Consider the following 21885-nt stretch of genomic DNA (forward strand, 5'->3'; position numbering starts at 1 on the left):
ACTGTTCACCTGCTGCCAACCGTGTGACCCAGGGCAGGTCATTCATGCCCAGGGACACCAGGTCTTAACTTTTCATGAGGCCTTGGATCTGATTACTTCAGTGATCCTTTGAGCTTTGGGTTCCATTTGAAGGCCTCAGTTTGGACTAGTACAGACAGACAGACACACACACACACACACACACGCACAGTGTAGCTCATTGCTGCTAGTGGCTGTTCTTACAGGGTCAGGCTTCACAGGAAAAATGGTTAGTAAATTACAGAATTGTGCAGCATGAATACTTCTGATGTGGTCTGCAGCCATTTGCACTAACTAAAAATATAAACACTCTCATCACCCCCATCCCCATAATGGCCTAGTGAACCTCTTTCTAATTTTTATAGCAGGAGGTTTAAGCTGTCTCCAAATTGTCATAATTGAGAAGAAAGAATGGATAAAGGAAAAAGTGAATAATGAACCCAGAAATTCTCCTGCTTAGGGGGCTTGTGGTAACAGGCCCAGAGTGGACATGTGACATTCTGGGGGCAAACATGAAGAGTTCAAGCATGAATGTCTAGAGCTTCAGCCACCCAGCTGGGATCTGTGCTGTGTAATTTCAGGACATCTCAGGGTCACTGGTGGGAATTTGAAGATTAGAGGGATCTTTTGCCTAGGAAAAACGAGTCCAGAAAGAGGTAGAGGTTTCAGGTTTCTGGTTTCGGGCAGCATTGACAGTCTGTGGTGTCTGTTCCTGACCCCTGCCACTCCCCCCACCCCCGACCCCCCACCACCGTCTCTAGGTTGAGGACCTTGCTGCAGCTGAAGTGGCAGCGCTCACTGTGTGAGCCGGGTGAGGCCGTGGGCCTGCTGGCTGCCCAGAGCATCGGAGAGCCCTCCACCCAGATGACCCTCAACACCTTCCACTTTGCAGGCAGAGGCGAGATGAACGTCACCCTGGGCATTCCAAGGTGTGGGGCACAAGGGAGCACGGGGTGGGGTCTGTCCTAGCCTCTCCTGGAGAAGGAGCCATTTAATGAGAGGGAGTGACTGAGTGTGTGTGCGTGTGTGTGTGTGAGTGAGAGAGTGTGTCTGTGTGAGAGAGGGACAGGGTCTCATTAAAGTGGAGATCAGGGTTAGAATTTCCAGAGCCCGGCTGGTTTCTTTGGTGCCCAGGCCTGGTAGGATCTCCATTTATCCCTCTGCCAACTCCTGCATCCAAGTTCCTGGGGATGCCTGTGAGACTGCACACTGCTGGGGGAAGGACTCAGGAACGTACACTGTTAACAAGCCCCACACAAGGTGCCTGGTTGCCCAACTCCAGGGGAACCGTGCCCCCACGTGGCCCTGGGCCCTGGCCCTTCAGGTAAATACATGCACTGGACAAGGGGAACAAGTGTGGGGTCAGACCCATCTGCATTCAGTCCCTGGCCTTGCCTTTTTCTAGCAGAAAGACTCTGGACAGGTACCTCACTTTCCAAACCTCAGGGGGTCCTTCTGTGGAAGGCCAGAGGCTGGGACCCACTACACATCCGGGCAGTGAGGGCTGGCTGAGCTCAGCAGGAGCACTGTGAGTGCTAGTTGCCTTCCCTGCATCGCTTGTTCATTCAGTAAGCGTCAGCAGGCACCCGCTGTTTGCAAGGCACAGGTGATAAGAAACAAGAATCAGACAAAGCCCTGAGCACAAGGAGTGGGCGCTCCAGGGAGGAAACTGACAGGGGAGTCCCTTACTGTTGCACACGGGGCCAGAGCTGGGATTCTTTGATCTAGCATATTATCCCTGTGAGATCCCCAGGCCTCTCTCGGATCCCAGAAGAACTCTGATATCATTAGGAGAAGCTGCACCCAAACAGAAGGTCTGATTGCCACTCATGATTGGATGTGCCCTTATTCTGTGACAGGTTGCGGGAGATTCTCATGGTGGCCAGCGCCAACATCAAGACGCCCATGATGAGCGTGCCGGTGCTCAACACCAAGAAAGCTCTGAAGAGAGTGAAAAGCCTGAAGAAGCAACTCACCAGGGTGTGCTTAGGGGAGGTAACGTCTCTCCTTCCCGGGTTGCAGACGGGATGAAGGCATGTTCCTATATCCTCCCCATGTGTGAAGAACAGGCTTTGCTTACTGCTCTGACCCTAGGCTCAGATTCCCACCAATGAGAGAGAAGCTGTCTCTGCCAGGTGCTGAACAGAGCTGGATCAGGAAGCTTTTAAGAGAGTCATTAGTTCCACAGCGTCCTCCTATGCCTGAAAAATAAACCATTTCCTGAGTTTGCCTACCCGCTCTGCTGAGGCCACTCCTAGGAGGTTCGGGCCACTCTCTGGAGGTGACTGCAGGCTGTGGGCCCCCCAGCAGATCCACACCAGTATAGCTCACCAGGGTTTCTTTGGGGTTTGGCCTGTGGTCTCAGCTGCTGTCTCTGTAAACTCTTGGGTCTCGTAACCCACTCACATTGCACAGTCACCTAGGACCTGAACAAGGCAAGTTCTCTCTGTCTGTCTGGTTCCAGGTGTTGCAAAAAATTGACGTCCAGGAGTCCTTCTGTATGGAAGAAAAACAGAACAAATTCCGGGTGTACCAGCTGCGGTTTCAGTTCCTGCCACATGCGTATTACCAGCAGGAGAAGTGCCTGAGACCCGAGGACATCCTGCGCTTCATGGAAACAAGGTCAGGGCTCAGGCTGTGATTGTCATTGACCTTGACCCAGAGAATGCGCATGAACTGGGGCAGGAAGCACCTAGCCACAAGTCTCCTAGAGATTGAGTGCCTTTGCCCAAATGAGCCCTTCAAGGGAAGTGTTTAGGAAACAGAGGGCCTTGCAGCCTGATCTGGAAACCTGACCCCCAATCTGGCTTGTGGGTGTGACTTTATTAGCCACACGTCACTCCCTGAGCCCATTTCTTCTCTTGAGTTGACGTCAGGATTGTTGTCTTCTGGGGCTTGCAGGCATTAAGACATGGAAATGTGGGTGTGGTAAAGAGAAGGGAGCACCATCAAAGCGGTGCTTCTGTGGTGTCAGAGCAGCACATGCTGTTAATGTTTGCTAGGGTGTTACTCCAGGCAGTATAATGTGGTTCCTGATGCATTTAGATTCTGTGAATAATGAACAATGTGCGGGTGGCGTGCTGCTGTTAGATCTCCATTCTATAACCAGGATTGCCTCCAGAGAAATTTGAGTTCCTGTCCCGAGTTCCTGTCCAGTAGGGAGAAGGAACTTTTGTCTCAAGTTCAAGTTACTGTTAGATATTTGAAAAGCAGAGGCCACAATGCTGAGTTCCGGGGAGCAGGAGGATGGGCTTTTTGGGGACTGGGGCAAGCCTAGAAGAGCCCACGAAGCACTTCTGACTCACCGGCTAACCCTAGACGGTGAAGTGTGAACACAAACAGGCTGCATAACCCAGCAGGTGACAGGCCAGTGAAGCAGGCTTGGAGGCCCCCAGCAGACCGAAGAGTGTGGAACCTGTGTCAAGGGGCACCTGTTACCATGCAGGAATGGAGGCCAGGCGGGCCACATCTTTTGATTTAAAAGGAGAGAAAACAAGCTTCCCACCCCCTACTTTTTTTTTCTTTCTTGGGTCACTTGTTTACTTGCCTTTGCTTTTATATAATTGAGGTCTCCTGACTTTTAAACATCAGCAACTAATTCATGTGTTTTTAAAAGCCCAGTAAGGCCCAGATGGTTCTCATCTGTTGCAGGATCTGGCCACAGGCCACTGACCACTGCCTTTAATCTAGACCAGTTCTCGGGTCTTCTGGGAGCTGCTCAGATAGAGAAGCAATGACAGAGCAGAAGCAGAAAGCTCCCTGCACTCAGCCATCCCACAAACACATACTGAGCCATGCCCATTCGTCGCCGAGTCACGGGCAGGCGTGGGCAACACAGTAGGCCTTTTCTGCCCTCAGCCCTCTGCCCTCTGACCTTATGGGGCCTGGCCTCAAGCCAGCCCTCTGTGGAGGTGGCATTTGGGATGGTGGGTCTTGGGGTGGAGGAGCTTGGATGTGAACTCAGTCCTTTGGACGGGGGTCACTGGCCAGGTGCTTCCTGCCCCAGTTGAGGAGCCCTGGGTGAAGTTGTTGTTGGCTGGGCCTCAGGAGCACCTGCGTTGGTGCCGGCCTAGGCTGAGAACATTCCTTCTGTCGAGTGGTCCTCCATGCTATCTGGGCACTGGGCATAGTGGCAGGGGAGTGCTGTGTGCACCCGCCTGCCGGCTCCTTAATTAACAGCGAGGAACGTAACTACCAAGTGCAGGGGGCATTTGTGTTGGCCTGGCAGCGGTTTTCTGGGAAATGGGAATTCGGATTTCATGGCCTCTTGAGAATAACTAAGGGTGGGCGGAGTTAGATGTTCTGCCCCAGTTCTGTTCACAGGAGGCCCAGGCCTGCCCAGCAGGTAGGTCGGCACGAGGCCGGCGCCAGCCCATGCTGGGGTTCTTTTTACTTATATTACCTCATGGAATTGAAAATAGGAAATCACTTTTTAAGACTTCTTCCTGATGAGGGGACAGCCCTGGCTTGTTGCCAGCCGTGAAGTACTTTTTCAACTCCTCCCTGTGTTTTGCTTGTGCACTTGAAAAGCCGTGATAAATAAGCCATGCGCAGTAGCTTTTGGTGGAGGTGGCCTCAAGGACTCAGCAGAATGGGGCTGAAGGGTTAGGCAGAGCTAAAAGATGGGGCAGTGGATGAGCTGGGTGCGGTCTGGACTCCCTTTGTCAGGCCCCAGGCAGCAGAGCAGCTGCGTTCAGGCCTCTGGCTGCTCACAGGAAATGGGAGGAAGTGTGAGTGCACTTTCAAAAGAGCAGCCAACCCCCAAGAAGCTTTTTCTCCTTCCTTTCTCCCTTCCCTCCCTCTTCCTTCCTCTCTGCCACCCTCCTTTTCTTTCTCTTTGTCCCCACCCTCCCTTCTCCCAGCTGTGGGGTCATGAGACCCTTGACAGAGCCTGGAGAAAAACACGAGACAGATGGTTCCCTAGGTAGAGATATGCAAGCATAGAAGGCCCCCCAGATCTCTGCACTGGCACCCGTCACATGGGCTGTTGGTGGAAATTGTCTGGCAGGTGGCCGGGGAGGTGAAGTGGAAAGAGCACTGAGCTAGGAGTTAGGGGCTGTAAGTTTTGGCTTCTGGTCCCCAGCCATGAAAAGACCCAGCTGACAGTCTGTAATTGTAGCTTCTGTGAAACTGACTTTCCAAACAGCAGGTGGTGGAGCTGTTGCCAGGCGCGTTCAGAAACCGCCAGGGGTCATGTGCTCTGTTTGTAATTATTTACGTGGGATGGGAGGCTTCTCTGCCCTTGCCCCTCCTGTTCCCTTTCGGTTGCTACATTCTGATGAACTGCACAACCTTGAGAAGGCAGTCACTGTGGGCCATTAGTTCCCCTGCTCTTGGCAAAACCAGAGAAGGGCAAATTGCACCTCCAGGAAAACTGGCACACTGATCACATGCCTACCACTTACTCACCAGGCGTTCATTCTGCCTCCTCACCTCCTTCCCTCCTACGTTCTCCACAAGTCCTGGTCACCAAAAGAGGCAGGGAAGGCAGAAAGCATCCCCAACTGGGGGAATCAGGGAGGGCTTCTTGGAGGAGTTACAGCTGCTGAGGCCTGGCCTTGAAGGATGAGTACAGCTTCAGTAGGTAGATATTGGCCAGGGAAGTTACTGGCAGGGTGAGCCGCTCAAGCAAAGGCCCAAAGGGTGCACGGGGTGGAGGGAGCAGATGGGCAGTTAGAGTTGAGGTCGGATGTGAAATGCTGGGGGCAAAAGCATCAGAGCCGTGACATTGCCACAAGTTGAGACAGGCTGGGGCGCCCAGCTGAGGGAAGCAGCCCTGTGTGTGGCAGCAGCTGAGTCCCGCACCCCCACTCCACCTCATTCCATCTCCTCTGCTCTGCACAGTAGCCTCGGGTGCAGAGTGAGAGTGATCCCATGTTGCAGATGAGATCAAGGCCCTCCTCTCCAGTCTGTGGCAGGATCAGGACTTTAACCTGAACCTGTCCTTACAGAAACATCTCTCCCGCCCCCTCTTTCCAGTGGAATTGTATCTTTCTAAAATCAAGCCCGGCCTTCTCTCATCTGGCCATCCTGTTCCTGTCCCCAGTGCCTGGTAAACAAGCTCTTCTCTGGATTAATGGGTGAGGGGGCTTTTTTTTCCTGCCAAGGGCAAACCACATACACCTTTAAAAAGTTAAAAAATAATATCGGGGTCCAGGTGCAGTGGCTTACGCTTGTAATTCCAGCACTTTGGGAGGCCAAGGCAGGTGGATCACCTGAGGTCAGGAGTTCACAATCAGCCTGGCCAACATGGTGAAACCCCGTCTCTACTAAAAATAGAAAAATTAGTCGGGCATGGTGGTGCGTGCCTGTAATCCCAGCTACTCAGAAGGCTGAGGCATGAGAATCGTTTGAATCCGGGAGGCGGAGGTTGCAGTAAGCCGAGGTCACACCACTGCACCCCAGCGCGGGGGATAGAGAGAGACTCCATCTCGGGGGAAAAAGAAAAAAAACTAAATAATATTAGGGAAGATGAGTGGCATTCTTTTGTTTTTAATGAGCAAAACAGTATACATTTGACCTGCCTACTTTTTCAAATGAAGACTCTAAGCTCCTTGAGGGCCTGGAGTCTGTCTTTTCGTCCTTGCTTTGCCACCAGGGCTGGCACATGCTGGGCACAGTATAGGCACTCAGAGAAAATGGGATGGCTGGCTGGATGTGTGACGGACCCGATTCTCACAGCCACAAGCAGCCCTTTTTGGTGTGCTATTCTGGCCTGTTGGAAAAGACAGGCAAGGGGTTACATGAGGAAAGAAGTAGTATGGAGGGGACAGGGTGGATCCTAAGAGGCCCTAAAAATAGATGGCTCTGGAGGAAGTGGCAGGGGGCCAGGTTCTGAGCTTCAAGTTGGTTCTTTGAAATTGGTGTGGTTCTAACTTGTTGACACGATTCATTGCCACAAGCTAAGTTATCCCTGCCCTTCGAAATTTTGACGAGCACTTCCGAAGTCCTCGTTCTTTCGTCACATTGCTGGGGCTGCCACACCAAGGAGATGGGAGTTCTCTGGCCAGAGCAACACCACCTTCTGGAGATGCTGCAGGTGGTGGGCAGGGGAAGGTCCTAGTCCTGGGTGGGGTTCCCCTCTCCTGCAGTAGACTCTGCCTTCCTTGTTAGAGGGCGACCACAGCGGCACCTACAACTGTCCTTCACCAAGCACCCACTCTGCCAAGCGCTGTGAGAGGAATCAGACATAGGGTTGTTTCTCATCGTTAGCAAATAAGATTGCAGAATACATAGTAATTCCCATATTTTCTAGACAATGGGGCTTAAAGCTGAGGAAGCTGCCTGTCCTACTCATACCCCGAGAGTGGCAGTGCACCTATTGAGACCAGGCCTGTTGGGCTGTGGAACCGGTGTTCCTGACACACCAGAGACGGTTCCAAAACAACGGGTAGGGACAAGTGAGCGGCTAGGAGAGGCTGGGCCTCCATCCCATGCACTGATCCCCTGTGGGAATCCCTCAGCGTCCTATCCCCGAAATGAGGGCAGGGCTGGACATGCTGGTACTGCACAGGGCTTTGTGGCTTTCTTCTTGTTTTAGATTCTTTAAACTTCTGATGGAATCCATCAAAAAGAAGAATAATAAAGCATCAGCCTTCAGGAACGTAAATACTCGAAGAGCTACGCAGCGGGATCTGGACAATGCTGGGGAGTCAGGGAGGAGTCGGGTGAGTGAGTCCCCGGGGGTCGCTAGGGTCGCACAGGGACAGCCCCCAGACTGGGCAGGCTCTGTGCCTATTCTCTGTGCTCCTCCAGCCCCGTCCTAGTGCTGGCCCATCTCCTACCTATCTCAGCTTTTACCTGCTGTTCTGAGAGCCCAGAAGCAGCATTCACTTCTTGGCGTGATGGACCAGGCAGGCGAGGCTGCCAGGCAGCATGGTGTAGCCAGCCCCGGGGCAGGCCTCCGCATCATAGCTCTGCTCTCCAAGACCCTGCCGTAACTGGTCTTCATCCTGAGGAGGGGCTCGAGGTCATGGCGTGCGCCGAGCCTTTGAAAGTTCTTTTTCCGGTTTCCTTTGGCTCTGCCTTCGACTTGCCCGGGCAAGATGAACTGAGGCCCACCAGGGCACTGGCAGGGACCAGAGAGGTATCTGGAAGCAGGGAAGTTGGGCAGCAGTGATAAAAAGGGGAAGAAGAAGGAAAAACCAGTAGGAGCAAAATAGTCCAGGAATAAATAATCAGACATCTGCCAGGAGACCCAGGAGCAGGCCAGACCTGAGGGTGGTGTGGGAGCAGATCCCTGGGTGCCATCTGAGCCAGCAGCGAGCCTGCTTGGGTTGGGGATGATGTGGACTGGGACTGCCCCCAACCAGCTGTGTGGTCTCAGTTGTGTCACCTTTCTCTGGGTCTGTCTTCTCACCCCTAAAATGAGGGGCTGGCCTACACCAGGGAAAATGCTAGGTCTCTCCTGCTCCATGAGTTCACCTGCTAGCGCACTCAAGCACAAGCAGGTGTAGACTATCTTTAGAATGCTGCCTGGTCTTGATTCTTAATTCACCCAGAAGGAGAGTATAAAAATGTAGGAGCCCAGTTCAGGAGGAGAAAGGAAGAGATACTCAGTATTCTACAAGATAACCCTTCCTCCTCATCCCCACCTGAAACTGGGTTTGCTCAAAAATATTTGGAACAATATTTTACACCATCTTCTTCTAAGAAAGCAAGTGCTGGCACTTTTTTTTTTTAATTTTTGGGAATGAAACTTTGCAAGTAAGTGGTACATGTAAAGATGAAGACTGAAGGGAAGGAGGCCTGGGATCTGGGACTGGACAGAGTAGATGCCATTGGACGGGTTGGGTTGGGTGAAAGTGGATGGAGAGTGGTGGCTGAATGGGGGAAGGGGTTAGAAGGGTGGGGCATGGATGGATGGATGGGTTGGTGGGTGGATGGATGGATTCACTGAGCACTAGATATTGGAGTTAATCTTTTTCTTCCTTGCCCACAAACCACAGGGAGAGCAGGAAGGCGATGAAGAAGAGGAGGGGCACATTGTGGATGCTGAAGCTGAGGAGGGGGACTTCGATGCCTCTGATGCCAAACGCAAGGAGAAGCAGGAGGAGGAGGTGAGAGACCCTGTGTGGGGTGAAGGGGCTGTGGTCCCAGCCCCCTTCCCTATTAACCTGGAGGGATTATCTCCCAGCACCCAGGCCACACCTCTGTGTCATGAACCCACAAGGAACCCTGAAGCAGCACCTGCCTGCCCAGCACATCTCTCTCTTGAGAAGATGGGGTTCATAGTGTGGGAATTTGGCACGGGTCCATTCCAGGGCTGCCTTTTAGATCTGGCCATCCCTGGACTTGAATCAGACTCAAGGACCCAGACAGGCTTCTGGCAAGAAAAAGTCAGGCTGCCTCTGGTTTTTACAATGAAAATATACCTCTCTCTCTCCCCACAAACCAGTCCCCTGCTGTCATAATGGCTGAGGGAACTTACTGGTGAGCAGGTACACCAGTGAGGGCCGAGTGAGGGTGAGCTCCACCTCTGGGGGGTGCTCAGTGGGACAGAGAGGTGGCATTCTCAAGGCAAAAGGAAGAACAAAGACCAACCAGGCCGGAGCAGAGGAGCCGGGATTGTGGAGCAGGTGGGGCCTAGGTAGCCCAGGCCAGCCAAGGCTTTGCGGGGGTCTTTGTTCCACAGGCAGAGTCCAGGTAGATGGTGGGGCCCCAAGTGACACAGCCTGTGCTCCCTTTTCTGCCAGGTTGATTATGAGAGTGAGGAAGAGGAGGAGAGGGAGGGCGAGGAGAACGACGATGAAGACATGCAGGAGGAACGAAATCCCTGCAGGGAAGGTGCTCGAAAGACCCAAGAGCAAGACGAAGAGGTGGGCTCAGGCGCTGAGGAGGACCCGTCCCTTCCCGCCCTCCTGACGCAGCCCCGGAAATCCACCCACAGCCAGGAGCCCCAGGGGCCCGAGGCTGTGGAGCGCCGGGTCCAGGCTGTGCGTGAGATCCACTCGTTCATAGATGACTACCAGTACGACACCGAGGAGAGCCTGTGGTGCCAGGTCAGTGTGGCCGTGCAGGCCAGGGCTTGGGTGGTCGGTCCAGCTGGCCAAGTGCCTTTGTGGAAGGGGCCTGCTGAGCTCCCCTGCACAGCTGGGCAGGGGGCAGCCAACACTCCCCATGGTCTCCCGCTCAGAGCACACCCAGGCCTCCTGTTTGGGGCCTGCGAGAGTCATTTGTTCTTTTTAATCCCAGATCCCTTTAGGAATCTGGTGATGGCTATAAACCCTCTGCCCCGAAAAAGGGCCCACACGTATCATTTTCAAACCCCTAGTAAGCCAGTTCTCCCCGATCTTTCAAGACACACAGGACTGATCTACCAGGCCCTTTAGGTACTTTCAAATACACCACCTCCTTTAATCTTCAGTACAACAGATAAGTTAACATGGACCACACGTGTTGTAGAGACACTGTTCGTGCCCTCAGGCAGGGACACTTCAGTTCCCCACACACACAGCCCCTGCCACCATCTTTTTAGGGATTTCATGGTTCCCTTAAAGCCTGGATGGTCTGGATGCCTAGACATGTGCACACACTTAGGCTTTGTCTTTCCTTTGATCCAGTTCAGTGGTTCCCAAGTGATGGGGTAATAACAAGAACCACTGATGGGATTGCACGCGTGAAACAACGTGTACCATGCCTTGTGGTCTTTAAGGACATTAAGGGCAGTGCAGAGTGGATGTGAATCTCAACGTTGTCACCGACAGCTGTGAAAACAACCCCACTGTTTCCCCCTGAATCTGGGGGACTGGAGATGGCTGACCTGTACACAGTTCAGCCATCTCCAGTGTTCAGACTACCTGCTGGCTTGCCCAGCAGGACCACCTTCCCCAAGCCAGGGAGTTCCTGAAAAGGTTTTGAAGGAGTCTCGCCTCAGTCCTCTTTGTGGGGACTGGGGTGGCTGTCACCCTACCCAGCTCTCCCTCCTTTTGCAGGTGACAGTGAAGCTCCCTCTGATGAAGATCAACTTTGACATGAGCTCCCTGGTAGTATCTTTGGCCCATGGCGCCGTCATCTATGCAACCAAGGGCATCACTCGGTGCCTCCTGAATGAAACAACCAACAAGAAGAACGAGAAGGAGCTTGTGCTAAACACAGAAGGAATCAACCTCCCAGAGCTGTTCAAGTATGCAGAGGTAAGACAGGCTGTCTGCTGGCCTGGGACAAAGCATTAGTCCTCACCCCACGTTGTCTCAAGACCCGGCCACTGGGAGGCTCACTCTAGGCGATTTACTCTGGCCCTTCCTGAGCCATTCGTGCTTCCAGGCCACATTCCCCAAACCAAGTGTGCGTGCCCTCGTCCGCCTCCCAGGGATTCTGGGGCACGTTAGCCTCATTCAGGTCCCCAGTAAAGCACCCTGCTGAACTCATCCAACCCAGAGTCGCCCGGGCTAATTTGAGTAGAGTTTTTTCCTTGAAATTAAGACCCTCGGGCTGGGCATGGTGGTTCACACCTGTAATCCCAGCACTTTGGGAGGCCAAGGCGGGTGGATCACGAGGTCAGGAGATCAGGACCATCCTGGCTAACATGGTGAAACCCCTTCTTTACTAAAAAATACAAAAAGAATAGCCGGGCGTGGTGACGGGTGCCTGTAGTCCCAGCTACTCGGGAGGCTGAGGCAGGAGAATGGCGAGAACCTGGGAGGCGGAGCTTGCAGTAAGCCAAGATCACGTCACTGCACTCCAGCCTGGGGGACAGAGTGAGACTCCATCTCAAAAAAAAAAAAAAAAAAAAAAAGAGAAATTAAGACCCTCCTGAAGTAGAGTTGTAAGAAATCATTGCTGCATCACCTGCCTAGATGCTGTTCGCTTTATCTGGTAAAGGAGGTCCCAGGGGTAGAGGTGCCCTGGCATTCCTGTCCCACCTGCTCACCAGCTCATCTGTCCTTTGAGCTGTGTCTCCAAGTTCTCCCACTTCACCAACTCTCCCAGAACTTTCTGGGTTTCCCCCACAGAACACTGAGGAACTGGGGCCCTCTAGCCTAACCCCCCAACAAGTCTATGCTAGGCTGGCAAAGCTCCCCCTGCCACGTACACTTCTGCTCCCACCAATGACCACCCTGCAAAGTCTCCTGCTCCCCTGAACCCTTTTACCAAACGCTTCCTAGAGGATGAGCAAGGAGGATTGGCACCTGCCGAGAGTGCAGGGTGAGAGGCTCCTCCAAGACAGCTCAGCCGCAGCCTTGGCCCCTTGGTAAGGCCCAGCACATGCCTGTGCGGCTGACCGGCCCCCACTCCATGCACCCTGGAGGGGTGTGTAATGTGTCGCTGCTAGGGGAACTTTCCTTGCTTCCTAAGGGAAGCCTTAATCCTAGTAAACAGGTCTCTCAGTTTAAAAATAAGAAGAAAAAATCCTTTTCTTCCTATTGAATCTAAAGCGTGTCCAAAGTTATCCCTGGATTCTTGTAATGACAATGTAGACCTTGGGCCCCGGCCAGCGAGCCGTCAGCAACTCTGCCTAGCCATTTCCTTCTGCTAATCCTGGGCCACCTCTTGACCACTTTGTCATCAGCTGTACCGAGCTGCCAGACACAAGGAGAGAGAGAGTGGCCAGGGGGAGATACACAGGCAGAAGGGAGCAGAAGGCCAGGCCCGCTAAATAAATCCCATCCTTCCTCTCTCCAGGTCCTGGATCTGCGCCGCCTCTACTCCAACGACATCCACGCCATGGCCAACACGTATGGCATCGAGGCCGCGCTGCGGGTGATCGAGAAGGAGATCAAGGATGTGTTTGCCGTGTATGGTAAGGGGAGCTTGCAGATAACACTCCAAGGTCTGGGTGCCAGCCAGGACACCAGAAGGCTCAGGGCAGGAGGGTCAGGACCGTGTCGGTCCAGCACCGAGTCAGTCCAGCACCAAGGCAGGCACTGCAGCACGGGTGCAGTGAGTGCACCTGTAGGAGACTGCAGATCTGTGAAGAGGTGATGTCTCCCATCACTGAGGCCGCTTCAGTGGTGTCTCATCTGCTGGTCCCTTAGAGGAAGCTCCTGACTGATGACTTAGCCCCATCCTGCCTTTGGGGTTTCAGTTCCCAAGTGAAAACAGTGCGGTTAGATCCTCATTTCCTGTGCTGCTGAAAGGAAGCGAGAAGCAGGATGCAGGGGTCAGGGAAAGATGCCCCAGACCACGGGGAAGGGTTAAGTAGCGTGAGCAGGTGGCGGAGCTGCAGGGGAGCCCCAGAGTCTAACTGCCGAGCCATGTGCTGATGTGGAGGCAGCCTGGTTTGTGTCTGCTGACTGTTCCCATGGTCACTGCATAATCCCTCCTAATTTTACCTCCCGTTTGACAGGCATCGCGGTCGACCCTCGCCACCTCTCCCTGGTTGCTGATTATATGTGCTTTGAGGGTGTTTACAAGCCACTGAATCGCTTTGGGATCCGGTCAAACTCTTCCCCGCTACAGCAGATGACGTTTGAAACCAGCTTCCAGTTTCTGAAGCAAGCCACCATGCTGGGTTAGTGCGTGGGCAGAAGCCCTGGCCTCCCCTCTCCTGACCACCCATGGGCATCTTTCCATGGTTCCTTGCACACCAGTGGGATCTTGGGATCTGAGGGGAGCTGGGGCAGCTGGAGGGGGCTGAACAGCAGACCCCACAGCTGCCTCTACGCTTTGAAGGAACAGGAAGAGGGCCTTCCCCTCTCAAGTGCTAAAGCGGGGTTGCCTCATGATCCCACCAGCTTCAGAGACTCAGGACCCACCTGAGTCCCGAGGCTTCAGTGTTCAGCCCCGCAATCCCCTCATGGCATTCCCAACTTCCACCTCAACACCCTGACACGTGTTCTTGTGTCTCTGCCAGGATCCCACGATGAGCTCAGGTCTCCTTCTGCCTGTCTTGTGGTCGGGAAGGTTGTCAAGGGCGGGACAGGCCTGTTTGAGCTCAAGCAGCCCCTGAGATAGCGGCTACCCCAGTACCATCTGCCCAGCTCCAAGGACCCGTGGCGAGGGCGTGGCCCAGCCTGCCTTCTGCATGAGAGGACCAGGAGACTGGAATCCAGGGCAGTTCCAAGTGACAGTACAGAGCACAGCAGCGACCTTGGGCCTGAAAGCAGTGGGCCTCTGAGCTGGGCCAGCTTCACCTGGAAAGTGACAGAGTTGCTCATCCTTGCCCTTCCCTGACTCTGGATTTTTATCAAGGTTTACCAAGTCTTCTGAGTCCCCCTGAGATGGCTGGGGCCTCACCTGTGCTGCAGGAGGCCTCTGTGGCATAACTCCTAAGGAGAAGTCCTGATTCATGATTCACTGAGAAGACCAAGGGGAAGCCATGCTTTGCTGCTGAGGACCCCAGGCACCTCCGGAGTAGGGAAGCGGGGTTCTTTTGCTGTGAGTGGCCAGGGACAACAGACAAGATTCCTGGGGGCTCCCGATGAGCAGGAACGTGGAGCCTGCTGCCCAGGGCCTGCTCCTTCCGGCTGCTCCAGCCCCTGGGGGCAGAGTCCACAAGGGTCCCCATCAAGACTTCTTCCCTAAGTCAAGTACAGAGTAGCACAGTCCTCCACCCACCCAACCTCTCTGCCTGGCCAGGGTCCTGGCCCTGCCACTGTGTGGCGAGGTGTCCTTCTAGACCACATCAGCCCCAAGGCTGGGGGCAGTCGCTCCAGGGCCGCAGCAGTTCACTCCCACACATAGAACCCAGGTCACTGCTGGGGCGATTGAACAGGTTGCCTGGCTTTTGTCTGCTGTCAGTTTGGTGCGGAGGCCTATGTTCCGCCCCATACGCCCCATAGGCCCTGCTTATGGGAAGGAATACAGGCCTCCAGCCCAGAGGACTGTGCCACCCTGTGCTTGGTCATCCACATTTCCTCTCCCTCTAGCACCAGCAACGCATTTCCCTGGCATGGACAGAAAAGACAGAAAGGACTTGTACAAAGGCTTTGTAAAACCAGAAGCTGCTTCTATCTTTGTCTACTGTTATTTCAGCTCAGGGCGGGTAATAAACATCATTGGAACTAGCTGTTAGGAAAGAAAAAAAACTAGGTTTTTTAAAAACAATGTTTTCCCTTGGTTTGCAGTTTCTGCATTTGGATTTGAGAACCCAGGGCAGGGATTTTCTTGGCACAGTCAGGTCTTGGGTCCCTCTTCCTGTGCTTTCTTGTCTGAGGCCTTAGGGGGAAGAACTCAGCCTCTGCAGCCTCCTCCACCTCTGCCCCTGGCCTACCTCTGCAGTGACCTCCTTCCAGAGCTAGCTGTTGGCCCTGTGGCCAGGAGAGGCACAGGGCAGAAGCCTTTATGCAGAAGCTGTGCTGGCCTTGGTCTGGGATGGGGAGGCTGCTGCTGTGACCTTAAGGGTAGGGTTGGGGATCAAGGGAGGCTTTGTCAAGGGAGAGTGACCATGTTGCTCCCTACAGACATGCAGTAGGACCCAGCCTGCACCTCCTAGGCCTACACTGGGGAAAGCCTGACAGAAATCAGTACCTCCTAACAGGGTCTGCCAGGTTCACCAAGGCATGGACACAGAGGAATATGACAGTTTTGAGGCAGGCAGGGAGGGCCCAGCCTGCAGGGTAAGACATTCATTCTTTGAGTTAAAGGCCATATTCACTTGATGATTTCTACATCAAGTGTAGATTTCCACATCAAGAGTGCCCTTAAAGGAGATCACAGAGTAACCTGGTGACTGTGATACATGGTGAATGGATGCGTATTGGTTCCGTGGGTTCCATCTCTCCCAGGCACTGAGGGCGCAGAGGCGAAGGAGCAAGCCCTGCATATTGGCAGGGCTGTGACCATCACAGTTAGATCAGACCCCCGACCTGTGTTGGGATGTGAGGGATGCCCTCCTGCCCCACCCATCCACATGGTTCCTGGGCAGCTGTTTTATTCCTGTTTCTTTCCTGATGGATAAGTATTAAGACAGCATGTCTGGTTTTTAAACAGACATTTGGGAGCTTGCACATCCTGATGAGCAAGGACTTCTCACTGTGGTGGCCTTAGGGAATTACACGCTCACTTTGGTGGTTCTCTATGCTCGGAAGCCTCTGAGAGTGGCCTTGGCAGCTTAAGATGGCAGAGGCTTTGGAGTCTTCTTAGGACTGTAAGTGCCCATTGAGGATGCATCTGAGTTTTGGAAAGTAGGCCCAAGTCAAATCTGACGGATGGATTCAAGAACATGGACTAATCTGCGTTGTCATTTTTAATCAAAATGTAATGGAGATTGATCATCTGGGGGGGTTCACAAACTTTTCATGAGAGCTGTGAGTTCTTTTTTTGAGATGGACTTTTGCTCTTGTTACCCAGGCTGAGTCCAAAGGCGCGATCTTGGCTCCACTGCAACCTCCACCTCCCAGGTTCAAGCGATTCTCCTGCCTCAGCCTCCCGAGTAGCTGAGATTACAGGCATGCGCCACCACGCCTGGCTAATTTTTGTATTTTTAGTAGAGATGGGGTTTCACCATGTTGGCCAGGCTAGTCTCGATCTCCTAATCTCAGGTGATCTGCCTGCCTCAGCCTCCCAAAGTGCTGGGATTACAGGCGTGAGCCACCGTGCCGGCCAGAGCTATGAGTTCTTTCAGAATCCTGAAATGCCATTAGCTAGCTACTGTTTGGACATCCTTCTCACCTTGCCCTTTGGGGTGATATCCATACCTACTTGCTTGCTTCTAACAGTTTTTTTATTTGTTTTGTAGAGACAGGGGTTTTGGTTTATTGCTCAGGCTGGTTTCAAACTCCTGGGCTCGAGTGGTCCTCCCACTGTGGCCTCCCAAAGTGCTGGGTGGTGTGAGCCACCGTGCCTGGCCAGTTAATGTTTTTAGTGTCTGTTTTCTGGGTTCTCACCAGAAACAATATCAGCATTCCCACAGATATTCCTGTGAGTCTTTGAAACATTTTCTATCCTGCATTGAGTAAGAATAAAACCGAGGAAGGGATGAAGCACCTTGTCTCATCCCCAGTCTGGAACTTGAACCTTCTTTTCTCTTCACTTTGCCCTACCCCCAAATAATGTGTACAAATGTCTGTACCCATTGAGCACTAACTCCCTATTCCTTCTACCTCCCCAGCCCCTGGCAACCACTGTTCTACGTTCTGTCTCTATGAATTTGACTTCTCTAGGTCCCTCATGCAAGTGGAAAAGTACAGCATGTCTTTTTGTGACCGGCTTGTTTCGCTTAGCATAATGTCCTCAAGGTTTATCCATGCTGTAGCATGTGTCAGAATTGCCTTCTTGCTTGAGGCTGCTGATACCTCATCATGTGTATATACTGTATTTTGTTTAATCACTAATCTGTTGGTGGATGCTTGGGTTGCCTCCACCTCTTGGCTGTTGCAAATAACGCTGTGAACATTGAACATGGATATACAGATATCTGAGGCCAGGCCGGGCGTTCACACCTGTAATCCCAGTATGTTGGGAGGCCGAGGCAGGCGCATCATCTGAGGTCAGGATTCGAGACCACCCTGGCCAACATGGCGAAGCCCCATCTCTACTAAACATACAAAAATTAGCTGGGCATGGTGGTGCACGCCTATAATCCCAGCTACTCGGGAGGCTGAGGCAGGAGAATCGCTTGAACTCAGGAGGTGGAGGTTGCAGTGAGCCGAGATTGCGCCACTGCACTCCAGCCTGGGTGACAGAGTGAGACTCCGTCTCAAAAAAAAGAAAAATCTCAGACCCTGCTTTCCTTTGAACATATACCTAGAAGTGGAATTGCTGGATCATATGGTAATTCTTTAATTTTCCCCGGGGAGCTGCTGTCCCATTTTCCACAGCAGCTACACCATTTTATGTTCCCACCAACGGTGTACAACAATTTCAGTTTCTCCACATCCTTGTCCTTGTTAATAGTAGCCACCCTAATGTGTATGAGGTGCCATCTCGTGGTTTGGTGTGGGCTGTGTTTCAATCAGATGTTGGGACCCTTAAGTGTTCTGCACCTGTGGAGAGTTAGGAACCACTTAAGGAGTGTCTGTTGCTTGCCAATCTTAAAATTTTTAGTTTGCACCTGAATCAGGGGCTGTCGGAGTCCAGACTGCTCTTGAAATAGAAAAGACTGGTCATTAAAGGCTGGTTCGTTGAGTCTTTCATCTTGGAGTGGTACCACCTCTGCAGATGGCTCATGGGGCAGCCCCGTACCACAGCCTGCCCTTGAGGTTGTGTAGTTTAGATAGGTCACATAGTTGCTGGGCCTACTGCAGGTCTCCTGACCCTGGTGCAGTTTTACTTCAATCACAACCACCAAAATAGCTACAGTCAAAAATTCCAAAGTTCCTACACCATCAACCTCCACCCCACTTCCGTCCAAAGTCCACTTAGAGGCTTTCAGTTTTGCACCTTGGAAACACTTAGGGAGCTTTTTAAAAAGATTAATTCTGTATTTTTAGTAGAGATGGGGTTTCACCCAGCTACTCAGGAGGCTGAGGCAGGAGAATCACTTGAACTGGGGAGTTGGAGGTTGCAGTGAGCCGAGATCACACCACTCCAGCCTGGGCAACAGAGTGAGACTCCGTCTTAGGAAAAAAAAAAACAAAAACAGATTGATTCTGGCCGGGCACAGTGGCTCACACTTAGAATCCCAGCACTTTAAGAGACCCAGGCAGGAGGATCACTTGAGCTTAGGAGTTTCAGACTAGCCTGGGCAACACGGTGAGACCCCGTATCTACAAAAATTAGCCAGGTGTTGTGACATGTGCCTGTGGTCGCAGCTACTCAGGAGGCTGAGTTAAGAGGAGCAAGTGAGCCCAGGAGTTCAAGGCCGCAGTGAGCTATGATCGCACCACTGCACTCCAGCCCGGGTGACAAGAGTGAAAAAAAGATTGATCCCAAGGCCTTGCCCAGATTCTGATTTTATTGGCCTGGAGTATGGCCTAGGCATTAGAAGATCTTCAAGAGAGTCTAAGCTGCAGTGGAATTGAGAGCCACAGACAGAAAAAGCCCTAAATTGTGGAAATGCACAGCCACCATCACCACCTATCGGTACGATGACATCTCAAGGAGTGAGTCACTGGCCCTAGGTTTCTGCAGTAAGATCTTAAGATCTGATCTCTGCCCTCAAGTGAGTGCATGTGCAGTAAAGCTGTCATCGTGCCATGACAGATGTCTGCAAGGACTTTAGAGTGGGGTCCAAAGGATGCCACCATCAGCTCCACCTGGGGCTCAACAAAGCCTGAAAGAAGAAAGGGATGATGCTTCCAGCAGAAACCTGGAGGCCTGCAGCTCTGCCAGCCCAGCACAGCGAGGCCATTTGTCCAACTTAAAAGTCCCTGCCAGCAGGGGCAGAGGCAGAAGGAGGGAACTCAGCCAGCCAGCGTTTCCTACAAGCAGCTCCATGAGAGGTTTCCACTTAAAATGCTAAATCATAATTATTTAATCAGATTCGTTCCTTAAGTTCTTTAAGCTGCATCGCTGTCCTACCACGAGTGGTCATCAAGGAACAGGGTTTAACTCAACTCTGAGTTACCCAGCAGGGTAACTGGGTAACTGCCTGGGTTGAGGTACCCAGCAGGCTTCATGTGCACGTGCACACTGCCCCCTGATAGGACCTGGTTTATTCACAGGCTCAGGTGTCACTGCAGCTCCTCGGTGACTATCTTCGTGCAAGTTGGACTCAACGGCCTGGGAGGTTTGTTCCAACCGACAGATACCTGACCATGCCCATCCTCGCCATTCCCTCCCCCATGCTGCATCCATCCAGCCTTGAGCTCCACTGTGTCCCAGGCACCCTAAGATGCACCAGCTCTGTGGGCCCTGCCCTCACAGAACTTGTAGTCTTCTGCCCCAAACAAGCCAGTTCACCCCCTTCAAGATCAGACCAAAGGTTGAGGTACCCAGCAGGCTTCCTATGCACATGCACACTGCCCCCATAGGACTATGCTTTGCCCAGCTGGCTGCACTCTAGAGGGTGCTTTGTAGGAAGGACAGAGTGGAGAGGACAGTGGGGAGGTACTTGGGTGTTCAGCGGCCAGAAGGGAGGGAAACTGAAAAAGAATCAGGAGTCCAGCCATCCCCTCCCCACCTCCTGCCCCCGCTTCCACCCTGGCTGCTGGCCCTTTGCCCTTTAGTGTAGGTGATATAGGTGTGGCTGTGCAGTTCCAGTCACAGTGCTGCCTCTATGTCTTTTGCAAGCCGGGGTCTTCCTTACTCAGAAGGCCTGGAGGCCCTGCCAGATGCTGCCTTCCGGACTGGCTGCCTGCCACGGTGTTTTCACGGGAGCCCAGCCAGCCCCGGGCCTGTAGCCTCCCATGTGACAGAGTTGCAGACACCACAGTCCTCAGCTGGACCACAGTAAACACTTGCCTTCCCCAACCCATGATTCTTGCTTGGAAACACGAACCTGATGTTCCACGTGCATTCAGCCAATCAAACGTCAAGAATGTGATTGAGCAGTGAGGCTGCGTTTTGGGCAAGACACTGAGCTCCGAAATAAGACTTTTCTTGGAATCTCAGGCCCTCAACTTACAGTGGGACCCTAAGAAATGCACTTCAGTTTCCTTTTATGTAAAATGGTGATAAAATTAATTGTGTTCATTAAATTGCACAGAACTATACATGTTTACCTATATATTAAGTGGTTCTCAACTTGGGGCAATTTGCCTCCCAGGGGACATTCAGCAGTGTCTGCGGACATTTTTGGTTGCTACTGGAGGGAGGTGCTACTGGCATCTAGGGAGTGGAAGCTAGAGATGCTGCTAAGCTACAGTCCACAGGACAGTCTCCACAGCAAAGAATTGTCCAGCCCCAAATATCAATAATGCCGAGGCTGAGGAAACCCTGCCACATACACATAGATGCGGGTTAACATTGTTTATTTTACAAAGTGGAATCTTTTACATTTTAGCCATTCTGACAGATGAAACAGTGGCATCTTTTTTTTTTTTTTTTTTTGAGACGGGGTCTCACTCTGTTGCCCAGGCTAGAGTGCAGGGTCGCAATCACGGCTCACAGCAGCCTCAAAGTCTCAGGACCAAGCAACCCTCCCACCTCAGCCTTCCAAGTAGCTGGGACTACAGGCACACAACATCATGCCCAGCTAATTTTTTAATTTTTTTGTAGAGACGGGGTTTCACCATGTTGCTCAGGCTCAAACTCCTGAGCTCACATGATCTGCTGCCTTCACCTCCCAAAGTGCTGGGATTACAGGTGTAAGCCACTATGCCCAGCCTCATTTGTACTTCAGTTTGCAATTCTCTATTAATAAATCTAAGCATCTTTTCACATGTTTATTGGTTATTCTGATTTGCACTTCTGAGAACTGCCTATTTGTATCCTTTGCCCATTTTTCTATTGGGTTATTGGTATTGCTTTTGTCAATTTTAAAGAATTGTATTTACTATAGATATAGATAACCTTTTGTCACTGTGCTAAAACATTTTTCTCCCAAGCCAGGTAAAGAATTCAGCACAGTCCCTGCATTGTGTAAAACCTTGAGTAAAGATGTTAGCTCTTGGCCACCCAGGCCAGTGGCCACCTTTAGACTTTGGCTAGGGCTTCTGGAGCAGTTTTTTTGTTTTGTTTTGTTTTTGTTTTGTTTTGTTTTGTTTTTTGAGATGGAGTCTCTCTCTGTCGCCCAGGCTGGAGTGCAGTGACACAATCTCAGCTCACTGCAACCTTCTGGAGCATTTTGTAAGGTACATAGATTGATTGAAAAAGCACAGCTGGGCATGGTGGCTCACGCCTGTAATCTCAGCACTTTGGGAGGCCGAGGCAGGAGAATCACTTGAGGCCAGGAGTTTGAGACCAGCCTGGCCAATATGGCGAAACCCCATCTCTACTAAAAATACAAAAAATTAGCCAGGCATGGTGGCACACGCCTGTGGTCCCAGCTACTTGGGAAGCCAAGGCACGAGAATCACTTGAACCCGGGAGGTGGAGGTTGCAGTGAGCCAAAATTGTGCCATTGCACTCCAGCCCGGGCGACAGAGCCAGACTCTGTCTCAA

General features: G+C 52.3%; 1 protein-coding gene across 2 annotated transcripts in view; it reads left to right on the top strand.

Annotated features, from left to right (window-relative positions):
* The window catches only part of POLR1A (RNA polymerase I subunit A), an 89338-nt gene extending 68858 nt beyond the window's left edge, over positions 1-20480 (top strand). Inside the window, 10 exon segments of one of the 2 annotated variants that reach the window (NM_001133901.1) lie at positions 780-947; positions 1878-2013; positions 2483-2640; positions 7559-7685; positions 8967-9077; positions 9714-9836; positions 10953-11153; positions 12643-12760; positions 13307-13471; positions 13814-14978. In NM_001133901.1, coding sequence (NP_001127373.1) covers positions 780-947; positions 1878-2013; positions 2483-2640; positions 7559-7685; positions 8967-9077; positions 9714-9836; positions 10953-11153; positions 12643-12760; positions 13307-13471; positions 13814-13914 — 1408 coding nt within the window. In that variant the 3' untranslated portion in view covers positions 13915-14978. 2 annotated transcript variants of the gene reach the window in all.
* Positions 20481-21885: the final 1405 nt, after the last annotated feature.

This window comes from Pongo abelii, chromosome 12 (genome assembly GCF_028885655.2).
Source record: "Pongo abelii isolate AG06213 chromosome 12, NHGRI_mPonAbe1-v2.0_pri, whole genome shotgun sequence".
In the NCBI taxonomy this organism is placed as follows: domain Eukaryota; kingdom Metazoa; phylum Chordata; class Mammalia; order Primates; family Hominidae; genus Pongo; species Pongo abelii.